We start from the raw sequence: 21,169 nt of genomic DNA on the forward strand, positions 1-21,169 counted from the left end.
AGCAGTGTATAGGTTACAATGCACCAGAATCTCCTAACTGCATGTATGTCATGTGAATAATTGTCTTGTTGATTTGTGGCAATAAAATACTTTGCTTTGAACTATGTGGGCAAAGAGTTTTCTTCAACATCAACTCTGAAATGCACTGACAGCAGAAAAGGGCAAAGATCCCAAAGTTTTGCTGTGTTGTTCTGCTAGTTACGCTGGTATAGGTGCGACCTTAAAACGTTATCAAAGAATCCTGGACACTGTAGTTGGTTAAGGGTGCTGTGAATTGTGAGTAACGTACCAGTTCCCAGGATTCTCTGGGGGAAGCCAAATAAGCCAACATGTGTAGGAGTGTACGTGTCTATCAAAGGAACATGATGGATTCAATCCTATAATCTGCATTAAAAAAATGTCCATGGAACAAATACCTCTCTTTGGGAAAGAAAAGACGAGCTTGTTAAAGCCTCAGTGGCAAACTGGGAAATTGATATAGGACACAATATACCGTATTTTTTGCTCTATAAGACGCACTTCTCCCTCCTCGGGGAAAAGCCCCCAAGAGCACACGCTCCGTGTGCTCTTTAAAGGGAGCACGGCTCTTGGAGGAGCCTTCCTCCCACTGCCCCGGAGAGGCTGCGCACGGCTATCCCATAAGCTGTCCTGAGGGCACCAGGACAAAGGCTCCCCCTGCCTTCAAGAGCCTTCGTGCGGCTATCCCAGAAGCCAGATCCCTCTTGCTGTTCTGGCTTCTAGGATTCAGAATAATTTTTCTTGTTTTTCTCCTCCAAATACTAGGTGCGTCTTATGGTCTGGTGCGTCTTATAGAGCAAAAAATATGGTAGATTTTTAACCTCTGGGGAAAAACTCTGGAAAAGTGACTTGAAGTTTACAGCATGCTATTCTTTGAAGGAGAACTACCTGAAAATGATTCACAGGTGGTATTTAACTCTGAGTAGGCTTGCTAAGACGTATAAGTCTGAATCAGATAATTGCTGGAGGTGTAAAGAGGTGGAGGGGACGTTCTTTCATATGTGGTGGACTTGTAAAAGGGTAAAAGTACTGGGAAATTATCCATAATGAATTGGGGAAAAAATGTTTAAGAGTACTTTCCCCAAAAAACCAGAGTCCTTTCTGTTGGGGATAATTCAGACTGAAATTCCCAGGTGTTTAAAAAAAAGGTTATTTCTGTATGCTACTACTGTGGCCTGTGTTTTGTTAGCCCAAAAATGGAAAACGAGCTAGGTCCCAACTAAAGAAGAATGGCAACTTAAACTGACAGAATATGCACAACTCACAGACTTAACATATAGAACAAGAGAACAAGAAGAACATACGTGTAAACTACAGTGTAAACAGGTTTTGATGGATGCAGTAATGGAAAACTGAGTGATATAGCTTTTGTAAAATATGCAGGGATTTATGATATGTAAAATGAACCATGGAAAGAGAAGAAGGGAAGTCACTGATATCTTAAGGATGTAAAATGAGTATTTTAAATTGCAAAACAGAAAACTTAATAAAAATTATATCTATAAAGACACAAATACCTCTGAATCAAACTCTGGATAAGCACGTCCAGTTAAAGAAGCTGTCTTTATGTCAACGTGGTGACTGTCACTAATGCAGAGATAGGCATCATCACCACCACCCTGCAAATAACGTCAAAGAGATTGTTAAATGGCATTTCCAAGGCAGGCAGCTCCCCATGTCTGCACAGGCCCTGGCTACACAGCCAAGACAAATGGAGGCTCATGAAAGCCTATCCAAAACTAGCTCACCATTTAAGGACACATTCACTGAAGTTCCTATTATAACAACCCCAGGACTAGAGTCAATTCAGCTTTAACTTGCACAAGTAGTAAGGGGCTGCAAACTCTGGTAGCGACATGACGCAAGCCCCTAGGTCCTAGGAGTTTGGGAGCACATACAAAAATGAGCTCTTAGGATCTGTACTACCACCAACACAAAGAATAGCACGTCGGAAGACTTTATTTGCCACTCTTGTAAAACGCCCTTCATTCAGCCAAATCCCTGGGTGCTATACAAAGCAAAATAGATTTGATAAAGTATATTAATGAAATGTGCTCTGTACATCTCATACTTATTCAGTACTGGTGCAAGCAGTCATGCAGTTGGAAATGTATATATGCCCTGGATACTCATGGAAGGGAACGTCTAGCTAATTGCAGCTCCCTCGCTCAAGTATATTCTGGCTTTTTATGGTTCATTCTTATTTCCAGAAGTCTATGCAAATTCCCCAGATTGGCAGTAGGATCCGAATGGAAAATAATGTTTACGAACCATCCACTGGTCATGAGACAGTGCAAATGCAATATAGCCATCGCTAGGACCACTCATTTCCACCACAATCAAATCGACATGGTCTCGTTTGAAAGACAGAAAGAAGCAGTCGCGGGCTCCAGGATCACAGTCGGAAGGGTTTCTCACACAGAATTTGTTGCTGCCACAGTCCGATGCACTGAACTAAGGGAGACAAGAAGCCAAATTACATTACCTAATAGATCACTACTTGAGAAATGGCTGACGTTCTGGAAAACGCACTCTCACCGTTGCAGGATTTTAAGGGGAAACCGTTTCCCACAACCTCAGATTTCTACCCAGCAATTACAGTTAGTTTCTCTGGCCATTATTAAGCTGCAAGCCTCAAATCGACATCATTCAAACTCTGTAATTTTGGGTGCACACTACAATCCCACTCTTGTCTTAGTCAGGCAGCTCTGTTAATTGCTCGAAACTTTGCATTAGCAGGAGTATAATTAAAGGCTTTCTGAATCATGCCAAACTGCTCCAGATAATTACACAAGCTCTGTAAAGATTAAAAAGGAGGTCCCTATGGATTTTAATGAGGAGAAAGAATGAAATACTGTCTGTTCATTTTGCAGGAGGCCGAGTGCAAAAAAAAAAACCCACTCTGCAGCAAATAATCATTTAAAGAGGTTACCCTAAAGTTCAGTATTGGAGGCAACAAGATTCATCTAAGTTTTTGAAATGGCGGGAATGATAGTTAATACAGTACTTGACAAGAGACAAGAAGACTGAAAGGAAATCTAATCTATAGCTGCTACCCAAAAAGGCGAACAAGATTCAACAGAAAGCAGATGACTGATGCAATAGATTCATGAAGAGGATTAAAAGTGTGCTTTCATGGTTTGAAAATCTGTGTAAAGGCTGGCATCTATTTCTGCACTTGCGTTTGAGCCAAGGATTAGGCAATAAACAGGGAAAAACGCTGAGCCTTGGGCATAAGACTTCAGATCACCTTGAGCCCCATTTGTCATGAAGATTCTTAACGCAAGAAATCTTATCAGCCAACATATAATTCGTGTGACCAAGATGTGATAAGGCCCAGTCATATTGCACACTCCTTCCAGTGGCACATGTCCACCACCAGGGGGCAGGGGGCATGCAGTTTGAACAAAATTATAGCCCTGGAAGCACATCTAGTGAGGAATTATGGTGCATTCTGGCACCATGCACCAAGATGCAGATAGGTATCTGGAGGTATAAAAGTCATCTGGCTATGGTGGTTTGGAGCCAATCCATGCATTCCTTAGCACACACCAGTCAGTCAGCTGAGAAGGCTGATGCAAAGTGTAGTTGGGGCTGTCCTTCAGCATGGGTCAAAGGGGCACTTACAGGGCTACCATACATCTGGGATTTCCTGGACATTATTGGGATTTCAAAGGCGGAAGTGACGTTTGGGGGGAATTTCCAGAAGGCAGTGGCTTGTCCTGGATCTTCTGCAAGTAAACCGAGAAATCGTGGGGGTTTTGCGTTTTCAACAACTTTGGGGTCTTCCTAAAAAATGCTTTTGGGGTATCCTGGTTTTTACTTTTGGAAATATAGCAACCCTAGGCACTTAGTGAGAGGGGAGTGTGTGACTGGATGCCCCAACTCTCTTTCAGGCTGCAATCTTCCCTGATGAAGTCACATTTTACTAAAATCCAAACAGCTCCGTTCACGAGCTCAGCGCTACTTACTGGTTGGGTTAGATGAGAAACAGGCAGAGAAGTTCCAACAGTCACCTCAGTCACCACAGGTGTTGCGAAGGTTGGTGTATTGGACTGGGAGATTGTAGGACCTGGAATTTTTACCCAAAATACTCTAAATTTTTCTACAACAGTGACTCTGCAAACAAGACAAAAACGAGATTTGAACCAAAATTGTGTACTGTTCTCTTCCGCATAGAACAAGTCCTTTCTGAAATCCAAAACAGATGTTTTGGGCCAGCTTTCTTTAGCCTGATGCCCTCAAGATGTTGTTGGGGGTCCATTTCCATCTGTCCCAGCCACCATGACCAATGGTCAGGCATGACAGCAGTTGTCTGCAGTGCCCCAAGTTGGGGAAGACTGCTACATATTTATTCAGGTGTTAAGTTACCAGGAAATAATCTCTGACCTTATACCATTGCAAGAGAGTAATGGTTGCCACCAGTCATGGTGGCGTGGGCCTGTCACCCAGAGTTTCAAATTGGTGGAGAAGATAGCAGGTGTTTAGTTGGACAATGGAGAAAGATGTGCACACCGAAGACTTGGTTGGTACATTTCCCTGCAAATATTAGCAAGCTCTGTGTGTCAAACAGCCTCCACCATCCAAATGCTTTGGACTACAGCTCCCATCAGCCCCAACCATTGAGGTCCTGCTGGCTGGGCTTGATGGGAACTGTAGCTCAAAGCATCTAGACAGCACCAAGTTGGTGAAGGCTGCTGCAGAAAATCAAAACAAGGTCACAAGCTTGTTATACAGAGGTTTCAACTAGCCTTGCCCCACAGACAGGGAAACCATCACCAATGGGCTTCATCCTCTGCAAAAGCAAATAAAAACATTGAATAAGTGGAGGTGAGCCATCTCTTAACATCTGAAACATGACAGCTTTCAGGAAAGAGAAGTCTAAAATAAATATTTTGAAAGCCACAGGAATATAGATGCAACAGTGGTTTTGGTGATACAACAGTAATGTTATTTTTTAAAGTCATATTTATATTGATTTCCTTTTAGAGAATATTAGAAGCAGGCTTTTAAAAGAGGGAAGCCCTGTACTCAGAACAAAAATATGTTCAAGACTTATAGGAACATAGGAAGTTGCTATTAAAAAGGTCAAGGTAAAGGACCCCCAGTCAAAGGGAACTATGGGGTGTGGGGCTCATCTCGCTTTCAGGCCAAGGGAGCCAGCGTTTGTCCACAGACAGTTTTCTGGGTCATGTGGCCAGCATGACTAAACCGCTTCTGGTGCACTGAGACACCGGGACGGAAACCAGAGCGCACGGAAACGCTGTTTACCTTCCCGCCACAGTGGTATCTATTTATCTACTTGCACTGGCATGCTTTCGAACTGCTAGGTTGGCAGGAGCTGGGATAGAGCAACAGGAGCTCACCCTGTCATGAGGATTTGAACTGCCAACCTTCTGATCGGCAAGCCCAAGAGGCTCAGTGGTTTAGACCACAGCACCACCCGTTGCTATATACAGAGTCGGGTCACTGTTGTCTATGTTAGCTGACAACAGCTCTCTTAAGATTTCAGACAGGTTTCTCTCTTAGCCCTACCTGGGGATTTTTTATATTATAGAGCACCTTGTGCTCTCCAGATGAAGGGTGCTACAAAAATTAGAAGAGGAAGAGGAGGTGGTAGAGGAGGAGGAGGAGGAGGAGGAAGAAGAAGAAGAAGAAGAAGAAGAATTGAACTGAGGACCTGCTACATACAAAGGAGATGATCTCCCACTGAGTCACATCTTCTTCATAGCAGTATTGCTGTTTTCGTATACAGTGGTACCTCGGGTTAAGTACTTAATTCGTTCTGGAGGTCCGTTCTTAACCTGAAACTGTTCTTAACCTGAAGCTCCACTTTAGCTAATGGGGCTTCCTGCTGCCACCATGCCACCGGAGCACAATTTCTGTTCTTATCCTGAAGCAAAGTTCTTAACCCAAGGTAATATTTCTGGGTTAGCAGAGTCTGTAACCTGAAGCGTATGTAACCTGAAGCGTATGTAACCCGAGGTACCACTGTATAAGTTTTGAAAGGAGACTAACCTAAGAACACTCGGTCAGAAGATTCCAGCTATAGCTGAATTTGTCTTTATTATTCATACTTACAGAAATTGTATTCTCTTTGGTGCATCTCTAGGAGCAATCCAATAAGCATCTAGATGGCTTTTCTTGGATTTACTTGTATGGCTGACAGCTGAATTCTGTAACAAACAAATGCCCCATTTAAGCATTACCAGTGAGATAATGCAAACTACTCCGTTCATGAATCCTCTAAATGATTAAAGCAGTCTACCACAAGTTGCATTTTAATATTTGGCTTGTATCGTAGGCTTATGAACATCACATACTAAAGAGGTCATGAAGCTCAGTATGGATTAGAAGAAAAATATTTCTCTGCCAACACTAACTGCTACCAATGGCAGGAGAAAAATCTAGGTGTGATCATCTGGGGATCTTTATAATCCAAGCAAGATTTGAACCAAAGTTTCCCCACATCCAGCCATGACATCAGAGTAGAGTCACATGAATTTTAATTCATAGTACATTCACATAAGCTCAGTTCAGGCTTGGGGCTGATCTGCATACGTGTTTCACGAAAGTGACACAAAATCTTGAGAAACGCTTTAAACAAAAAAATAGGTTCGTGTTGAATGGGGTGGGTCACAAAAGCACAGATAGATTTTATTCCAGAGTTGTTTATTTTATCAATGTTTACAGGATCTAACAAGAAGACAAGTTCTGAGGATTTCATAATGCACTTATTGGTGGCAGCTAGAAAAACAATAGTACAACATGGGGAAAAACCTGCATAATGTGTCTTTGAAGACTTAGTATGGAAACATATGGTATAGCAATATTAGGGGGGAAAGAATTACTTTCTCCACACGTTTGATACAAGGAAAAGAAAAGGCATGGGATTTTAGTGTACAATTTAGTGTGCAGTGGACATTGGAGAATACGAGGCATTACCAGAGGTGGTGATAAGGGTGTGGCTCTGGTGAAGTTGTCATCCACTATGGAGCACTGATTAGGGTACACTTTGAATCATAATGTAGGATTTAGATAAGATATATATGAGATATATACTATATCATTTGGATCACCTCCATAATGGTTTGTGGTTATAGATTATAGATAGATGGATGAGGTATAATTTATTTATATTATTATTATTATTATTATTATTATTATTATTATTACATTTGTAGACTTTGAGATTTTTGTTTTTGTGTACAGTCATGGCTATCCTCCCATATGAAAATAATGATTATTATAATGATTACTTGGTGGTCAAGGCATATGCCAGTTACCAAAGGAAGCTCCATGTTAGAAAAAGTTTGAAAACAATTTTGGAAGCGGTTTCTGGAACAGCTTCTGAAAAAGGAAACCTAGAAATTTGTTGTTTTGGTTTTTTAATACATTTGTAACAAGATGGGCTGCTGTGCTATGTATATTACAAAGGAGAAGTGCCTTTGCTCTGAGGTCCACTAAGGTACTCTAGTTACATATGCTATGGAAAAGACAAACTAAAAGCTAAGTTTAGAAATTGTAGTCTAGTAGCAGCCATTAACACACTTTCACGTGGATACCCCAGTAGAGGGAGCACTAACATTTAATTGTTGCCAGTAAAGGAGAACATTCTGCCAGTTTCATTTATAAATCTTAAAAGAAATAGAAAAGGGTATTTTCATACTCATACAATTTATTTCTGCTATGCCATGCCAAGCAGATGAAGGTGGGGGAAAGTAGCAACAGCATATTCTGCTGCTGGGGGGGGGGGGGGCTAATCCACTTGGAACTAATAGAGAAACCTGCTTGCTAAAGCCATCTGGAAGATGCAGGGACTCTTACCTTAACACGCCCACAGGTGAGGACCTGAGATCTTTTCCTGTCAGCTAGGGCAAAGGAGCCAATGGCAGGCCCCTCCAGGTTCTCAGCACTGCGGGCTTGTAGAAAAAATCCTTCAAACACAGGTCCAGACAAACTAACTGAAACCAGGAGAACGAGGGAAGAGATGGCTATTAATAAGCTCTAGTTATGTCGCCAGCACCTACCTGCCTCTAACTATGTTTCCAGGAAAGGGCGGAGCTGGGCATACCTTTCTCCCTACCTGCTGTTAAGAACTGTGAGCTGCTGGTCTAAGATTCCTTGTAAACGTTTCAGTACCTCATGTTCTTGTAACCTCCAGACTAGACTACTGCAATGCACTCTGCATGGGGCTTCCCTTGAAGCTACAACTGATGCAGAAGCCAGGTTTGTTGGCGGGGCCATACAATGCCTGTTCAGAAGCAGCTGCACAGCTTACCTAGTACCTTCCAAGCCCAAATCAAGCTGTTCAAATTCGCGTTTAAAGCCCTAAATGACTTGGCCTCCAAATACACGAAAGTGTGCCTCCTTCTCTATAGAACCAGCACAGGCATCAGCTGAGGGAGCTGTGCTGGTAGTTCTGCCACTGCAAGCGGTTTTCTTGGGGCCACTACTGACACCTTCTGGTGAGAAATATAATAATTACGAAAAACAACAGCCAGGCCACACTCAAGAAGGGTTGGTGTCACAGGTGAGTAGGGCTGGATGCCTCCCGAGGCCCACATCACCCCCGGTCCTCTGTCCCTGCCTCTGTTCCTCCTGAGTGGCTCTGTCTCCTCATGTCTACTGTGTCTCCTCTGCCCACTATGAACAAGGCGTTCATAGGTTTGATGAGGTCCTAAGCTACTGAAGGTAATGGGGCCCTTTATATGTCCAACTGTCCTTTGTCAACAAAAACTTGTTGCTGTTTTTGTGTTGAATATATGCTATATGGTAATTTATGGACCTAACAGATATCTAACCAGTGATATTTTAGGGAGCAGGCTAGCAGGTGGGGCCCATTACTTACATCATAGGAGCCTACGCAACACAAAACACTGTTGCTGTATGTAGGTTTTATTTTGTTTTTTATCTTATATTTTGGAAATGTACATTCAGTTTTTTTCTTTACATTTTTTGGGGGGCCCCAAGCTATACAGTCATACCTTGGGTTACAGATGCTTCGGGTTGCGTTTTTTAAGGTTACGGACCACCGAAACCCGGAAGTAACAGAATGGGTTACTTCCAGGTTTTGGCAGTTGTGCATGCGCAGAACCGCCAAATCACGCTTTGCGCATGCACAGAAGCGCCGAATTGCAAGCCGCGTGTGCACATATGTGCAGATGTGGGTTGCGAATGCTGCGGGTTGCAAATGTGCATCCCACACGGATCAAGTTCGCAACCCAAGCGTCCACTGTACCTTGTTTAGCTTATACAGTGGTACCTCAGGTTAAGAACTTAATTCGTTCTGGAGGTCTGTTCTTAACCTGAAACTTTTCTTAACCTGAAGCACCACTTTAGCTAATGGGGCCTCCTGCTGCTGCCACTGCACTGCCGGAGCACGATTTCTGTTCTCATCCTGAAGCAAACTTCTTAACCTGAAGCACTATTTCTGGGTTAGCGGAGTCTGTAACCTGAAGCGTCTGTAACCCGAGGCACCACTGTATGTAAATCCGGCACTGGCCCAGATGAAGTAGGAAATCAAATGGGCAAGAATGACACTGGCAAGGGGATGGGACTGAGGGCCCTTCAACGAAGGGCCCCGCAAAACCTGGAGCACCACACCCAAGTATGTGAAGAAGGCGGTGGCAGCAATCACAGAAGCAGCAAGCGTTATGTCCTTCTTGCTGCAGACGGTAGCGAGGCAAGAAGATCACAGTACCTTTCACGTGGTCCCCTGGCTTGAACTCCGTCACATTTACTTCAACGGTGTGCTTCGGGAAGTGCTGAGGCAAAGAGTGTCCATGTAGGGGCATCATAGTCCTGCACGCCTCTGTTACTTTGCCATTTGGGAAGCCGGTTGATGGGCCAGAAAGGCAGGCGAGGACCCAGAGCATCAAAGCTACTCCAGGAGACTCCATCTACAGAAAAGGAACAAAGTTTTAGTCCCCCAGAAACATTTCCGAAAGCAGCAGATTTATATTTTTTAAGCCATGACTGGGAGAAACAGGCCATTGCTGCGCATCCCTCCCCTCTTTAAAGGAAGGAGCTCCGCCCAGCTACATTACCAGATATTTTTCTATAGACTATTTCTGCATCTTTGTATATCTTCACAACAACTCTGCGAGGTTGGTTGGGCTGAGGATGGCGAGCTTCATGGCAGAGCTGGGATTGGTGCTGTGGGTTAAACCACAGAGCCTAGGACTTGCCAATCAGAAGGTCGGTGGTTCAAATCCCCATGACAGGGTGAGCTCCCGTTGCTCGGTCCCTGCTCCTGCCAACCTAGCAGTTCGAAAGCACGTCAAAGTGCAAGTAGATAAATAGGTACCGCTCCAGCGGGAAGGTAAATGACGTTTCCGTTTACTGCTATGGTTTGCCAGAAGCGGCTTAGTCATGCTGGCCACATGACCCGGAAGCTGTACACTGGCTCCCTCGGCCAATAAAGCGAGATGAGTGCCACAACCCCAAAGTCGGCCACAACTGGACCTAATGGTCAGGGGTCCCTTTACCTTTACCTCCAGAGTTACTCTAGACATGACACTACACTACACTGACTCTTCAATTCCTTTGCCCACCATCCTCCCACACTTTCAAGATTTAGAGACCTAAAGTGGCTGTTTTCTATAGTTGCCTGTAATAATTTTGAAAAGGTACAGGCGCTGCACAATAACCAATCAATCCTACATGTTTTGACTTGCATTATCTTCTCTGTCTATTAGCTATACTCCAAAGGAAGATCTGTTCTCATTTCCATTTTAATTTAATTTTGAAAGACAATCCGTTATTCATCCAAATATTCGGGAACTAAGCCAGTGCATCGGAACCCAAATTTCATGTGAATCTATTCCAGTGAGTGATGCCACAGTTACTAAAATTTATATTTCACAGCATGGATAATCTTTAAACCAACTATTGTTTACTTTGGGGGGGGGCAAGTTGGAAGCAGGTTTGTTGCACAAGAGCACCAAATCCTGAATTTGTACAACTTGAAAATGCTGGTATGTGATGGAATCCCATCCACAAAATAGAGACAATTCGGATGCGACCATTAAGCACGATTTTTTCTCCACTCCCAATACTGATAATTATGTAATGCAGCACATAGACTGAACAGACTAAAAGTGTCACCTATAAAGCCTTATCTCCAAGCCCTTTCAGAGGTAATGCAATGCCATGGAATGTTCACACACATTTCAACTGCTGAGCAAGAGTATCAGCGACGAAATCTCTACAGAGCAGCTTCTATACACAGTGAGGGACATGAACTTTTGGACAGAAAAAGGCTTACACATAATGCAGGAATGGGAAATGGGTTTTTTTAACTGTTATTATTTTATCTGTAAGCTGCCTTGAGTCCCTGTCAGGGGGAAAAGGCAGGGTATAAATAAATATATAATAATTATAATAATATTTTTTGCAGGAAAGGATACTAAACAGGTAAACATGTTTAGAACTGGAGAGCCGGGTGAGGAAAATATCAGAGGAAACTAAGAACAAGGAGCTAAGATGCCCTGGGCTGTGGGGTGAGAAACAGAGGGGCTTCCAAACTGCTGTTGTGCACTCGCAATTCTATTACTGCACCAGTAATTAGTGCAGTAATTTGCACACTCTGAATTCTAGAATTGAGCAAAAAGGTTATTCCACTTAGAAAAGTAAATACGGCAGTCTCTTTGCCTTCATTCAAGATCCAATTGGCTGGTCTGCAACCCTAAGCTCAAGGACTGTGGAGAACAATTTCAGAACAATTTAGATAGAAGTACCAACTCATACCTGAGGAAACAAAGACATCATCGGTCAGGATACTTAGTCCAATGGAGTCGAGACATAAATATGGAGAGGAGTCAACGCTTCTTAGCTTTGAAGATTAGACTCCTGCCCTAGCGATTGCTCCTCCCAAGGCATATGGTATTCAGGATAACAGCAAACAACTGTCTGACAAGCAAACTGTATCCAACTTGCCTTAAGAGACCCAAAATGAAAGCTAATCTCACGGTGTCTTGCAGCATCAGTGATACACCAGGAATTGAAGCTTTGGAAGCATCCAGCCTTTTAATATTAGCAATTGTTTCGCACTCCATGTTGAGCAATTCATCTCTGACGCTAGCAGGGAAAAGGTGACACAGTCTGTGACTACCATTCGGCCTTTTAGCTGAAATTGTCACAAATTAATGAAACATAGATGGGCTGAATTTGATGTGCAGGCTTCATAAACTGTACTTGACCTTGGTTATCATTGGCCGTGGTACAGCTAAGGCTGGACCTCAAAGCCAAAGACATGAGCCTTGAGGCCGGGGGGGGGGGTTGCTAATGACCCCAGACAGCAGCTGATGGTGGGAGATCAGTGAAAAGCCTAGGTATATGCACCTGGGCCAGAATGGTCACATGACCCACCATGATAGTCCCTGTTCCCTCGTATTTTTAAATACAACTTTATAGTCAGGAAGCAGCCAGTTAGGCCTCATCTGCACTGTACATTTGAAGCATTATTTAAACAGCCTTGGCTTTCCCCCCCCCCAAAGAATCCTGGGAGCTGTAGTTTGTTAAGGGTGCAGAGAGTTGTTAGGAGACTCCACCTATTCACAGAACTATAATTCACAGAGGCATTTAACAATCAATTCCTCTTCGTAGGAACTCTGTAACTTCGTGGGTAGCAAGTACCCTTAACAAACAACAGTCCCAGGATCCTTTGAGGGAAGCCATGACTGTTTAATGAAGCATGATACTGCTTTAAATGTATAGGGCAGATGCATTAGGAATTCTTGTTTTATTATTCTTATGCTTTAAAAAAATCTCTTCTACAAAAGAATGGTTGTTGTTGTTGTTTAGTCGTGTCCAACTCTTCGTGACCCCATGGACCAGAACAGGCCAGGCACTCCTGTCTTCCACTGCCTCCCGCAGTTTGGTCAAACTCATGCTGGTAGCTTCCAGAACACTGTCCAACCATCTCGTCCTCTGTCATCCCCTTCTCCTTGTGCCCTCCATCTTTCCCAACATCAGGGTCTTTTCCAGGGAGTCTTATCTCTTCTCATGAGGTGGCCAAAGTATTGGAGCCTCAGCTTCAGGATCTGTCCTTCCAGTGAGCACTCAGGGCTAATTTCCTTAAGAATGGAGAGGTTTGATCTTCTTGCAGTCCATGGGACTCTCAAGAGTCTCATCCAGCACCATAATTCAAAAGCATCAATTCTTCAGCGATCAGCCTTCTTTATGGTCCAGCTCTCACTTCCATACATCGCTACTGAGAAAACCATAGCTTTAACTATACGGACCTTTGTTGGCAAGGTGACATCTCTGCTTTTTAAGATGCAGTACGTATTCCCAAATAAATATATTTCAGATCAGTACAGCAGAAGCAAACTCATTCTCTGCCCCCCACCTCCCAAAGTAGTGATATGATTCACACAAGTTTAAAATGCAAAACTGTTATCAGATTTATAAGAAATGTCTGGGAAGAGGAGGAGCAGAAGAAGAAGAAGAAGAAGAGAGACCATCTGATCCTCAGGTCACAATGTCAGGCAATTTGGACGGCGAAATCAACTTGCGATTTGAAAAGGAGCACAAAGTCAATTCCAAAATGGAAAATAGTTTCAAAGTTCTTTAGCTTCATCAGGAAACTATGTATGACGGGTGTGTGATTCAAATCCTATGTACGTACCATCCATTTAAAGCACATGATTAAATTTTCTGTTTTTACAATTTAAAGTACTTATTTTTACATCCTTAAGATATCAATGACTTCCCTTCTTCTCTTTCCATGGTTCATTTTACGTATCCTAAATCCCTGCATATTTTATAGAAAACTATACCAATCAGTATTCCATTATTATATCCATCACAACTTATTTACACTGTTGAATTCATCTTAATGTTGCCATTGTTTTCAGCTGTACACAGTTATTTCCCATATATTCAATAAACATTTTCCAGCCTTCAAAAAAAAAAACTGCACACACTCAGGGATATTCCTTTTTTCTTTTCTTTTTTATCATGACTAGCAAACTTTTGTTTTCCTCTGGTATCTCAGGGATGTAGAACCAGTTGCAAAAGCATGGAATGGTGGCAGAGGGTAAAAGGGGAATGTTAATGTGCTGTCTACAATACACACAAACAGACATGGCCATCTGAAATACACACAAACCATCAAGTCCATGGACTAAAGTTACCAAGCTGCATCACTGGTTGATAGCCATGAGGTAATTATTTTTCTCCCTTACACAGAGACACTCTTGTTCAAAATACAGATACAAACAGTCAAGCTTAGTTTCACATTTAATCTTTCCAAAAGGTTTGTGAAAAGATGAATAGACTCACATTTTCGTGGCAAAAGACAGCCATTAATGTGAAAAACTATGTGTCACATAAATCATCAGGGTGGAAAAACAAAGTCACTCGGGAGACAAGGCTTAGGAATTCCCCATGCAAGGAAGAGAATCAGCAAGGAAGCAAACCACTTACAACTGGTCCTGAAGAAGCAATCAAGAGAAGCTATGGGTCACATTCAACTAACCTTTCCTCAAGGTAGATCCATTGAAATGAATGGACCCAACTTAGTCATGGACATTAATTTCAACGGGTCGACCCTGAGTAAAAGTTAGTTGAATGCAAGCCCACACTGGCTTAGATAAGAATATCAACTTGGAGGTAGAAAGACAACACATGATAGCCAAGGCTGTGTCCACATTCCCATCAACAGCACACTCACTCTGTTTCCCGTGCTGAGTTTTTAATCCATGTTCACATGACACGATCTAACATGAATATGCATCCTGTACTTTGTTATAAGGTGCTACAGTTTCATGCTGCTTTTGGACTACAATTCCCATCATCCCTGATCACTGGTCCTGCTAGCTAGGGATGATGGGAGTTGTAGTCTAAAAACAGCCAGAGACCTCAGGTTGGGAAACCCTGGCTTAAGCTTTTCCTAATTCACCTATAGCTGGGGTGTGAACTCCTTTGCGCAAGGTAAAGATATCCCCATCATGTCAACACCTTCTGGTGTGTGTACACAACCAGAGAGTCATGTTGATGTGGACAGCTAGGGCACTCTAAGTAAACTGACCACATCCTTAGAAGGTATGAACAAGAACAGAAGTTTAACTACCACTTTAAAAATTACCGTGTGATAGTCTAATAACTGCACATATTCACATATCTCTACAGAACTGCAGCAAGGACCTTGGCATGGGTTTCAACAACAGGGTCTTTTCCCATCATTTAAGTAGTAACTTAAATCTAGGCAGAATCCTAGGGACCTGCTTTGACAAAAGAAAAAAGTATAGTCACTTGAGTTCATTGATGGCATTTGCAAGAGGAAATCCCATACCTATCTTGGTTCTCCCATCTATGCTAGAGTTTTGCTTGAATGCCCTGAATGTGCCAGCATGAAATGCTTAATTAAAGGAGAACTGTCTTTAGAATAAACCTGTTCCTTCTACTACAAAAAAAAAAAGAATGGCATAATTGTATGGAACGCTAAGCAACAGTGTGCTATGAATGAATGAATGGTAACACATTAAGAATGTTAAATAATGCTGTCATTTGTTTGCTACCAACAAATCCAGATTATTCAGTTATTGCAACACCAGGATGACCAGTTTGGACTTTGCAAACTAAGCTCCATACTCAAGGCTAAGCCACAGCGAAGTTTGACACCTGATAAGCCTGTGTAGAAACTAACAGGAGACAGTATTAGTTGAGCCTTTTAGAAACTTGGATCTAGCTGAAAGTGGACCAAAAAATTATTGTACAGAGGTACACACCCACACACCACAAGAAGTGCATCAGTTTGTGTTCAGGTTCAGCCTTCCAAGTTATGATTTACTGAGACCCAAACATTCATGGCCATTAAATCACAGTAACTATGAAATGCAAGGCTGTTAGTAGACGTCTAATACTTCATTTATCCATCCACCGCATTCATATGACTACCTTCCTCAAAGGATCCGAGTGTTGTGTGTATGGGTGCCTCCAGATTGTCAGTATTTTGCAGGACGGATATAATTGCATACCAGAACTGCAGGTTTTCACAGCTTTTGTGTTACAGTGCCCGAGTGCAACAAATCCACTTTATGAAAGGCGCCTGTGGTTTGAAAAATGCATCAAAAACCCAGAGTTTCCAATGGAATATTGTCCAATTAATAAGATCAGCTCAATAAATAAATAGCCAGGGGAAAGCTAAGTTTTAGCAGTTACCTAGTCTATCCACATGTGACACCTAGGACAGGAAAGATTTAGAAAGCATTTGCAACCCAGAAAGTTCTCACAATGAGATTTTTCCAGCTATACAGCTGCAGTACTAAGCACACTTGCCTCAGAGTAAGTCCCACTGAACTCAGTGGAACTTCCTTCTGAGTAAATATGCAGAGTCACACTGTGAAAGGAGTAGCACATTCTACAAAGGTTTAGCAAAGATGTTTGGTGAAGCACAGAGATGTGATTTCTTATATTTGTGTTTTCATTCCACACTTTCACCAGGTCATCTGTTTGATCTTTGGTCCCTTGCCATCAATGGGGTTTAACTGCCTGTATCTATGAACAGTCCCTTAAGGTCCTCACAGTCAGACATTTTGACAGGTTCTACACATGGTGCACATATTTTCTCCTCAGCCAGTGCCAGAACTCACCATGAATAGCTCCCTCGTTCTTTTATAATGACAATGGTGCCCACCTGAGAGGTGCCGGAACAGAGTTCTGGCAAGTTCTGGCTGAAAAAAAGTCCTGTCCCCCCCCCCATCCAACTACAGTGAAGAATTTGGGAGAATCTCACCATGTTGTGAAATATAGACAGCTTTGATTTGCCAGTTTGAGAACCCAATTGTTTCAGTAACCACTTCCTTTTTTTTTAATAAAATATTTATTAGCATTTCCATTTTATACAAACACCAAAAAGGAAAAAAATTAAAAAGAAAAAATAATAAAAACACATAAAGTTCAAAGCTTATTTTTCAATAACATCTTTCACTGACCTCCTCATACCTCCCCTTCTTGTATTCCAGTTCGAATTGTTTATCCAGCAAATCCTTATCTCCCAGCATTACAATTAAACCCCTTATTTTCTATCCATCTTCTTATATTATTGTAACTTAAACTCTTGGTTATATACAAAGAAAAAAAGGACCATTTTTTCATAATCTTGTTACCATTACAGCTAGAAACCAATTAATTTCAATCCTGCATCATTCAACATTCATTAATATTGCAATATTTTTGTAGATAGTCCTTAAATTTCTTCCATTCTTCTTCTGCCGACTCTTCTCCCTGGTCACGGATTCTGCCAGTCATTTCTGCCAGTCCCATAAAGTCAATCAACTTCATTTGCCATTCTTCCCGAGTGGGTAGATCTTGCGTCTTCCAATACTTTGCGATGAGTATTCTTGCTGCTGTTGTGGCATACATAAAGAAAGTTCTGTCCTTTTTCAACACCAATTGGCCGACCATGCCCAGTAACCACTTCCATCATGATTCATCTTTCCTATGACCTTCTCCGGGAACTTCTGCTTAAGAAACTTCCTACATTTTGGTGGCTGTTTTTAGAAAGGTTTGAAATTGCCACCACACTGTTTGACTTCTACGTATCTGGCCAAGATAATTTAATGCTTCTCACTGCTCAAGTGCACCCCTTAACTTACAAACTATGGTGTGTTTCATGCAAATACTTTACATGTGTTTATATATATATATATATATATATATATATATATATATATATACATACGGTATGTAAGAATGTTAATAATTGTAACCACTGGTTTTGTTACAATAAGTCACAAGAAAATTGCCAAAAGTATCCAGCAAATTACTATGTATCATATACTATCTTACTAATGAACACAATAGCAAAGATTTAATCTATGTTGCCTCAATCCATACACCATTATTCTTTCTTGTTTCACAATAAATGGGGTTTTAGCCATATTGATACATAACTTCCCAGAAGCAATGATATCTTGTTAACATGTTGCTTTCTATTGAAAGAGGATACAAGTTCATATTTCCCTAACCCTGTCGTTGTCACACTACATTCCAGGAAATCCTCAGATAATCATAAGATGATATGTAAAAGGAAAACAAACGTCCCCGCAAGGTTTGTTCCCGACTCCTGATCTTGCCTTGTGACAAACAACTGCAGGGAAATGTTGGGGTGTCCTCCAAGGTTCACTCTCATTTTACCCACATGGAGCAGCCTGACAGGCCAACCAATGTCTTTCCTAACCCAAGCGCAAACCCAACAACACACAGGAACTAGAATCCTCCTTGTAGCTCTGGAGTTTCTTGATTTACCTGTCAGTACAGAAAGGACTCCCTGAAGGTAGGAAGTTTGAAAACCATGGATCTAGTGAACACACGTTTTCTTCCCACTGTCAAGTGCCCTCTCCTAAAGGTAAAGGTACCCCTGACCATTAGGTCCAGTCATGGATGACTCTGGGGTTGTGCACTCATCTCACTCTATAGGCCGAGGGAGCTGGTCATGTGGCCAGAAAACCAGAGCAGCGCACGGAAACGCCGTTTACTTTCCCACCAGAGAAGTACCTATTTATCTACTTGTACTTGACATGCTTTCGAACTGCTAGGTGCCATAATAATAATAATAATAATAATAATAATAATAATGGGCAGGAGCTGGGACTGAACAACGAGAGCTCACCCCGTCACGGGGATTCGAACTGCCGACCTTTCGATCAGTAAGCCCTATATTGGTACACACCACTCCAATCTCTGAGGAGCAGCAGCAAGATTCAGGGAAGTTCCAAACACTCCGTTGAAAATTCAGAGGCTGTAGCTTTTTAAGATATATGGTTCATTTTACACCTGGATCTAGATGGAGACGAATAGAGTTCACAGCATTGCATCTCCAGAGTGTCTCTCCTTGTTCCTCTCATAGCTTCAGCAAGCTTAAGTCCAGAGCAGCCAGCTATGCTCCCCAGTCTCTGGGTTGCAGCCTCTACAGTCAGAAACTGCCTTTGTTCTCCCTCCTTGTTCCCAGCACACCTTGCTAAGACCCAAGCCCACTCTTTTCCTGTCACCTAGCATGCCCACCCCATCACTTGGCAACCTCTGTCTGCCGAGGACCAAAGATTCCTCCTCAACACCGGCCATCAACACCTTTTGTCACATTAAAAGACTTGGCTTATCCCTTGCTAGCTCTACACAGATGTCTGGACTTGTGATCCTAAACTGAACAAAACAGTGCTTGGCTTTAAAACTAAACTAAACTAAACTTTGTGTACTTCGTGAATTTGCGAGTTGGCTCAAATTCTAGCTCTTTACTGACCCTAGAGATTATGGAGACAAACTCTCCAACATTACTTCCATGAAAATGGGGACATCCTATTCAATAATGATAACGATAATATTATTTATACGCCGCCCATCTGACTGGGTTGCCCCAGTCATTCCAGGTGGCTTCCAACATATATAAAAACATAACTCAACATTTTAAAAAACTTCATTGTATAGGGCTGCCTTCAGATGTCTTCTAAAGGTTGTACGGTTACTTATCTCCTTGGCTCAGGGGCCACATAACTCCATACCCTCCAACATCTGCTGAAAATAGGGACGCCCTACAGAAAAGCAGGACATTCTAGGGTCAAATCAGAAACTGGAATGGCTTCTGTAAATCTAGGATTGTCCCTGGAAAATAGGGACACTCAGAGAGTCTGTGGAGAGTCTGCCCCTCCCACAAACTCATAACATCAAATATACCCACCCACAACTTTGAATATTTGGTTACATTAGCACACACTGCATTGAAACAAAGGCAATAAAGTTTATAAGTACAGAATCCGATCAAGTAATAACTCTATTTAAGAGCTCCTTCAGCTTTTCCTTAATTAACATAACCAATCTCTGCAATATATATTGGGATTTTTTTAAAAGAAGAAGAACAGGGTGAGAGAAGGCACAGGTTTGGCAAAGCCATCCAACCCACAGCCAGCCACAAAGTCCCCTCTTATAAGCGTCACACTGAACACAGTGTCTTAAGCACAGCATAGACACCCAAGATGCACACGCACACACCCTCTTAAGAAAGGAATTCATAAGACACCTGTTTCTTACCTTAAGGAACACGCTGCTCGTGCGGCATAAACGCAGCGGCTAGGCTTCCCCCTTTTACCCAAACAGGATTTTTTTCTTTTTTCCTTTTAAAGGGTGGGCATTTCTCTGGCAAGCAAGTCGTTCCGACTCCCTGCTGTGAGCATGGAGGCTGCAGTGAAGAAACGCGCTCTTATCTTGCAGGAGGCTCTTCCTGCTTTCTGACAAGCTGTATCGCATCTCTCAGACGTGGGTGGAGCCAAGCAAAGTTAAGGCGAAAGCAAACTCGTCCTTGAAGCGGCTTTGGGGAAGAATTGGGTGGGTTGGTGAAAGCCCCACTGGAATCAGTGAGACTTACTTTTTCAGATCAAGGAGGGATACATAGACTCAAGCTGCTGGGCTCCTTTCATAGATACATCTGGGAGTGAACCCCAAGGAAAACAAAGCCCATCGAAGCTTGTGGGATCCACTTCCAAGTAGCTGAATTTTAGTCCCCCCTGCAGACCCTCCAAGTGTCCCTATTTTCCAGAGTTTTACAGAAACCCTTCCAGTTTCTGATTTGATCTCAGAAAGTCTCACTTTTCCTTAGGACATCCCCATTTTCATCGGAGAAATGTTGGAGGGTGTGGAGTTATGTGACCCCGCAGCCAAGGAGATATAGTAACTATGCAGCCTTTAGAAGACATCTGAAGGCAGCCCTGTATAGGGAAGTTTTGTAGTGTTTAATGTTTTATTATGTTTGTATATACGTTGGAAGCCACTCAGAGTGGCTGGGGCAACCCAAACAGATGGGTGGGATATTATTATTATTATTATTATTATTATTATTATTATTATTAAATAGGACATTCCTATTTTCATCAGAGAAATGTTGGAAAGTATGAATCCTGCTAAGAATATGCACCCAGTTTTACAGCTGCCTTTTAACCAAATAATGAAGAGGCCCTGATCCTGCACTAACTTACTGCTAAAAGTCATTTGAAATCAACTAGACATCCTTAAGCACATTTGGCTTAGGATCAGCTACTTGCCTTGCCGCCACCTCACCTCCCTCCCTTCCACCTCACAATACCTTAAAACCCTCCAAGAAAAGAAAAACCAGAGCAATTTCATAAGTTGGTCAATGTTCAATCCATTCATA

The 21,169-nt window shown here is 42.3% G+C and overlaps 1 protein-coding gene across 1 annotated transcript in view; it reads right to left on the reverse strand.

Annotated features, from left to right (window-relative positions):
- Positions 1 to 20,266, reverse strand: part of FRRS1 (ferric chelate reductase 1) — a 30,850-nt gene extending 10,584 nt beyond the window's left edge. The window contains exons 1-7 of the mRNA XM_053391753.1: positions 20,053 to 20,266; positions 9,722 to 9,920; positions 7,846 to 7,982; positions 6,100 to 6,194; positions 3,990 to 4,137; positions 2,290 to 2,472; positions 1,536 to 1,637 (exon numbers count right to left, since the gene is read on the reverse strand). Coding sequence (XP_053247728.1) covers positions 1,536 to 1,637; positions 2,290 to 2,472; positions 3,990 to 4,137; positions 6,100 to 6,194; positions 7,846 to 7,982; positions 9,722 to 9,920 — 864 coding nt within the window. The 5' untranslated portion in view covers positions 20,053 to 20,266. The remainder of the gene's footprint in view (positions 1 to 1,535; positions 1,638 to 2,289; positions 2,473 to 3,989; positions 4,138 to 6,099; positions 6,195 to 7,845; positions 7,983 to 9,721; positions 9,921 to 20,052) is intronic.
- Positions 20,267 to 21,169: the final 903 nt, after the last annotated feature.

Source organism: Podarcis raffonei, chromosome 6 (assembly GCF_027172205.1).
Source record: "Podarcis raffonei isolate rPodRaf1 chromosome 6, rPodRaf1.pri, whole genome shotgun sequence".
In the NCBI taxonomy this organism is placed as follows: Eukaryota; Metazoa; Chordata; class Lepidosauria; order Squamata; family Lacertidae; genus Podarcis; species Podarcis raffonei.